The sequence below is a fragment of the Octodon degus genome, unplaced genomic scaffold, assembly GCF_000260255.1.
Source record: "Octodon degus isolate 3935 unplaced genomic scaffold, OctDeg1.0 scaffold00148, whole genome shotgun sequence".
Lineage (NCBI taxonomy): Eukaryota > Metazoa > Chordata > Mammalia > Rodentia > Octodontidae > Octodon > Octodon degus.
The window spans coordinates 1,055,277-1,061,071 of NW_004524724.1; the positions used below are offsets into that span (position 1 = coordinate 1,055,277).

The 5,795-nt window shown below is 50.0% G+C and overlaps 1 protein-coding gene across 2 annotated transcripts in view; it reads left to right on the plus strand.

Annotated features, from left to right (window-relative positions):
* The window catches only part of Rspo2 (R-spondin 2), a 140,113-nt gene extending 134,702 nt beyond the window's left edge, over positions 1 to 5,411 (plus strand). For both annotated transcript variants that reach the window (XM_023702303.1, XM_023702304.1), the window contains exon 5: positions 3,696 to 5,411. In XM_023702303.1, coding sequence (XP_023558071.1) covers positions 3,696 to 3,811 — 116 coding nt within the window. In that variant the 3' untranslated portion in view covers positions 3,812 to 5,411. The remainder of the gene's footprint in view (positions 1 to 3,695) is intronic.
* Positions 5,412 to 5,795: the final 384 nt, after the last annotated feature.

Here is a 5,795-nt window from a genome sequence, read left to right on the forward strand (position 1 = left end):
AGTTCCATGCCACACGGGAGCTTGCCTGGTGCCCTGGTTCATAGCGAGTTCCCCACACTGCCAGTGGCAGTCATGGGCATGTTGGTGAGTGACAGTCTCTTCCCTGTGCCCAAGATCATGGGTCCTGGACCGAGTCACTGAGTGTGAGTCACGGCAGTCACGTTGGTTACAGTGTGGCTTGGGTATCTGTTGAAGACAGTCCTGTCTTGCCAGTGATATGTTATACGCTGTCCTTTCATCCTAGGGACACAGTGCTGTAAAACTTTCTAGGGAGAAATGCAGGGTGTTTCTTTCTATGACATGGAAGCAGAAGGTCCCACCAGGCACACAGTCCTAAGAGCAGGCCTGTTGGGCTGTAGGTCTCTTCACACCCAGAGGCAGCCATTCTTTGTCACCACGCTGCCTTCCCTAAGCAGAGCAATGTCTGTGCCAGGGATCGCACAGCTCATGATGATGCCTAGAGGTGATCCCAGCATGGTAGGAGGCCGAGTCCTGAGTGTTGCAAGTCTGAGTTCAGCCTGGAAAGCCTTGCAGCACCTTGGCTTAAAATTTAAATTTGTTTTGAAAGACTGGAGATACAGCTCAATGTGAAGGCTCAATGGTCCTGGATTCAACCCCCACGAGGGAAAAAACCAATCACCCTGCAGACTTCGTTCTGTCTGATTTTGCAGATTCTCTGTAGTGACTTCCTGGGTTCTTGTAGGCTTGGATAGCTCAGGACAAAGGTGTGAAGAATTTGCCACCAGAGTTGGATGTCTTCTCACAAGACAGCGCGACGATTCAGTGACGGAGATTCTGTGTCTTCTCACAAAACTCAGATTCTGTTCTCTTGGTCTTGGACAGTAAACATGCTGAGTTTTTTCTCATGGACAAAAAAGTAAGAAGGTTAAATCAAGGCACAAAGCTGCTTTCTGTGATGCCCCCACCCTTCTCTAGCTGTCTTCCCTCACAGTGTGACTGCGGTACAAGTGTGCAGGGAGCTGGGCCCTAAAGCCATCCTGTGTATTTCGTCTCCTCCTTGCCGATATGAGGGAAGCCAGTGCCAGCACGCTTGAGTGAGTGTGTGACGGAACGTGCTTTCGAGTGCGCAGATCAGAACAGGGTTGCAGGCATGTCTGCGTGAACACTGATCCTGGTGCTGAACTTACATTCGGAGGTCTCAGTTCTGAAGAAATGAAGGCAAGGCCCTTTCTATCCCTTGTCTTCAATATTCTTTTATTACTTTCAGTTGAGCTTAAACCCAGAACAACTTGCTGCCAACCACAAGCATTCTCAGTCGGCTTGGGCCTGACTCTCCTGGTTCTGTGGGGTTCATGAGAAATGGGGCAAGCCCAAAGCAAAACCACGCACCACATGCCACGGAGAGACGCCACAGAAGGGGTCATGAGGAAGAGCTTTGGGGTCACTGGGAGGGCGCTGGGCCATGCTAGTTGGGAGGTGCCTTCTTGCCAAAGCAATAATCATGCAATCGGAGAAGTCATTTTATCTGAGTAAGTTTTGAGAACCATTGCTGATTTTTGGCCTAGATACCAATTGTTGTATACAAATATTGAGTTACATCCACTCTGCACAATATTATTTCAACCAGCAAACCTGAAGTCCAGTTGCTACATCAAGACAATGAATTGAGTAAAGGACACAAAATTGGCCAATTGAGAGTTTCTGGTCTTTCTGCGTGGATTTGCAGTTTGTGAACACAACACTGACTACATAATTTATGTGAAGAATTGAAATTATGAATATGAAATGCTTTCTTTACATAATATATTTATTACATTTTTACTTTGCAAAACATATTTGAGAATCATACAATGTTAGCTTTATTTTCTATTCACTTAATTTCACTTTGCCTTTAAGAGAAACTCCAGGCTTTAAATAAGTGAAGTATAAATCAAATAAATTTCTAAAATATGGTCAATAGGAATTTTTTAACTGCTATTTTGTTGTTTGTTTAGAAAAAGTAAAAGCCAAGAAAACTTCTTTACGGAGCTTTACAACTAAAGCCTCTTTCATGATATGCTGTTCTATCTGAAGTCTCCGCCTCTGCCCTCCTCAGGGGTGTCCCATCCTCAGAGACATGTTATCCAAAGTCACCACTTTACAGAGGTGCTGACTGTGAGGGCTTGGACTCGGGCTTCTCCGGGCAGGATTAACACTACTTGAAGAAGGCACAGTGCCTTCAGAGCCCGAATGCCAGGATGTAAGGAGACCAGAAGTGACCTTGGAGCACCTCGTGACTTCCTATGACTGGGTGCTGACCATGTTCCCATTGTTGTAATGTACCCTCCTACAGCAATACGCTGTTCTTTTTGCTTGTGATCAAAATTTCTGCCCAGCAGCCGCTGGTTGACTGTCATCCGTGGCCCACCATACTAGGGTCTTGCGGGTGAGACTTGTCCTCCTCCGTGAAAACATACCCCTCCCCATGAGAAAGAAATGAGTGCCCCTTCCTTGGGCCTCAGATCACTCGCCTCTTTGCCTCTCTTAACCTCTCGGATCCTGGCTTCCTGCCCGGTACACACCCTCAGCTCTGCTGCTTGTCATCTTCCCATCAGCCGTTTTCTCTGTTGCTGCTGGCCTTGGGGTCTCAGAGCAGGGCTGGACAGGGCCGGTCCTGTGTTGGAGCTGAGCACTCCTCTGTGGGTCAGAGCACTACCCCTGGGCTGGAAAACACATCCAGGAGTTGCAAGGTAAAACTGGAAGCGGAGGGAGGAGAAGGCTACCGGGGCTCTCTTCTCTCCTGGTTGCTGAGCAGCTGACGGCCACATACTCTGTGAAGTGCCGGGACCTTTACAGCCCTTTTCTACAAATCACATGGCTATTGTGTATGTAGAGAGCGAGCAAGGCACCAAAAGCACATGCCTTCCGCTGAGGTCTTCTCCTCCCACTCTCACGGGCACATGCTCGTGAGGAAACACGGAAAAGGCTCAGTATGGAGCAGGAAACTCACACCCAAGCTCCTGACGGAGAAAAGCCTCAGCTGTTCAGCTGGTGTGCGGACTTCGCAGGAGCCCAGGCAAGGAAGGAGAGGCGATGGCCTAAGTATGACTTCCGGTTAGGTGCACGCTGCCGGTTTATCAAAGCAAACAAGCATCTTCTTGCCCTCTATTATTTAATAAAAAGCTTGTCCAGAGCTTTGGGCAAGAACCTGTGAGGCGCACCATGATTGAGGTCCTGGTGCACACAGAAGCGTTGCATGGAAACCATTGAGGTGGGTGTCGGAGAGCGGGGGGAGAAGTGTTGTGGGCAGCCCGCCCTGGACTGGGGCAGGCAGCGCTGAGAGCGCTGCCATGTTAGGGGCAGACAGACGCTTATTTTCTTTGGACACATGGACATGGGGAGCTGGAGAAGGATGTAAAGCTGTCTGGAAAAGAGTGGCTTTGTGACGTTGGGAGGATGAATGGGACCTGGGGGCACCACGCTATGCGAAAGGCTGCTCTGGCCCTGGGATGTTTTTAAATCTGCCAGTGCCCAGAAACAGGGAGATCAGTCTCTGTTTTAGGCGGCTTATCCAATTTACTAATTATTATTATTCTGTCAAAATTAATGCGCACCATTTTCTCTCGGAGACTCGTTTCTTCCAGGTGATGCTTTCCAGATGGGCTTCGTTGAAACCCTCACTGCTCTGTGCTTTCCGTCCTGGAGAAGGCGCCCTTGCTGACATCTCTCTATGTTTTTCTCTCTCCCTGTCACAGGGAAGAGGACGCCAAAGGCAAAGGGCAAGAAGAACAAGAAGAAGAAGAGGAGGCTCCTGGATGGCGCGCAGCAGCAGCACAGCGCCTCCCTCGGCACAGACAGATCGCACCAGTAAAGGCCGACCGCGCGGGGGTGGGGTTTTGTGTTTGTTTCTGCACAAGTGCGCGAAGCTCCTCCCGCTCCCGCATGCTGGCGCGCCCTGGGCTGCCCCACGGTCTCCTTCCCGCGCAGCCTGAGAGCTGCAGCCCACCACGTCCTGGGGCTTCCTGTTGATGGAACCCGGGTCCCTGCAGGCTGGAGCTCCTGACTGCCCGGCCTGGGTTGGCTCCGCGCGGTCCTGGCTCTGGGGGCCTATAGGGGTGTGGCTGTGACCTCCCTGGAGATGAACTTGAGCCTGATAATGAATAAGAAGGTGAGCAGTGGACGCAGGGAGGCTCACCTTGACCTTTGCTTCTCCTTGTGCATCTGCAAGGACGGACGTGAGCGGAGACCCGCGTGTGTGTTGTGCGTGCGGCGCTCTTCCCGTTCCTGGCCTTCGACTGCAGTGTGTGAAACTGCTGCCCCGCTGGGGATGTGCCCAGAACCCTGCCTGTCTGCGCACGTTCACCTGCACAAGCCCTCGGCCACCTAGAACACTCACTGCCCGTGTATTTATGCTTTCTCATGTGTAACAAGTCAGGCCCGTGTCCTGTCACTCTCTTCCTAGTGGTTCCTAACTGTTGTCTGGCAAATGACTGTTTCTGGTTTTGCAAATTGACACAGGTCTTTGTTGCTTCTTTGCACTTCTTTCAGGATGGCCTTCTTTCTCATGGGAAGGATATAATGGTTCCTCAGTGTAGATCAGAGGACTCTGTCACGGTTCTGTTGTTTAGATCCCTTCCCAGGCCTGTCCTGTTCCGTGTTCAGAAGCAGCAGGCAGAATCAGACCTTGGAAGCCGAACTTCCCTTGGAGTCTGAGCTGTGAAGATTTCATGGAACACAATTAAAAACATGAGAAATTTGGTTGAATCACCATGCAATGTATACCTGACTTTTTAAAAAAATTAAAGCAATGCTCACTTTCAGCTACCAGTGTTAGTGGGTGTGAGTAGATGTTAGGATCAGGGAACCACACGTAGGACTGAGGAGACCCGGGATGAATTCCTACCACTGCTGGGCAGGCCTTCACACACCTCCATTGAGCCAGAGTCTATCTCATATTTAAAAACAAAAATGTGATGGGACCTTGCCAGCCAATTTGTGGAGCAGTTGCCCAGAAGCTCCACTGTCCAGAGCAAGCCGTTTGGGGGTTGTGAATGGGCTTCTGAAAGCACGACCTTCCCAGCTGACCCAGAGGAAGCCAGAGCGACGGCAGAACCAACTGCAAGGACATGGTTGTCGATTTTCCAGTAAACGACCAAAGCGACATCAAGCCTTTTCCCTCACCCTGCATTGGCAAAACTACCTCTTCAGTATTTTCGTTTAATGTCTGAGTCAAGAGCATCTTACCAGTCTGTATAAATGTCCCGTGCATCATTATGGAAACAGTGCTGTGAGATTATAAGCCATATCTGAATGTCTCGTGCGCGTTAGGGGCTGCACCCACCCTGAAGTGGTCACCTCCTTTCGTGTCTGCTTACACTGTGGTCCCGCTTACTCTGTGGGGAAGGGGTCTCCTTTAAGTAGCGCTTCACTGCTAGTGAGTCAGTGCCTGTTCTGTTATGGAAATGATTGTTTCGTGCATTAAAAACCTTAAAAATTATTTGTGGATTTTTTAAAACTTCATATAAATACATATTATGTGAAGATATGTGACACTTCAGTAACCCTACTCCCAAATAGTGGTTCTTAAAGAGACACAAAAATGTGTCTCTACTTTCCCGGACACTAGTGCTAGTGAGCTTGGCTGTCGATGACCGGCCACAGCGAAGACGCGCGAGCCAGGCGGCCTGAATTCTAGCAGCCTCGGAGTAGCCCACAGTAGGTGATTTCGTCTCTCCAGGTTTGTTTTCTGGTGTGTGGACTGGCGAGCCTACCTTGTAGCTGTTTATAGGGCTTTGTTGGAGGAATAAGTCAGGCAAGACAGGCCCAGTCACGGCTCTCTCCTGCGGCTCTCTCTG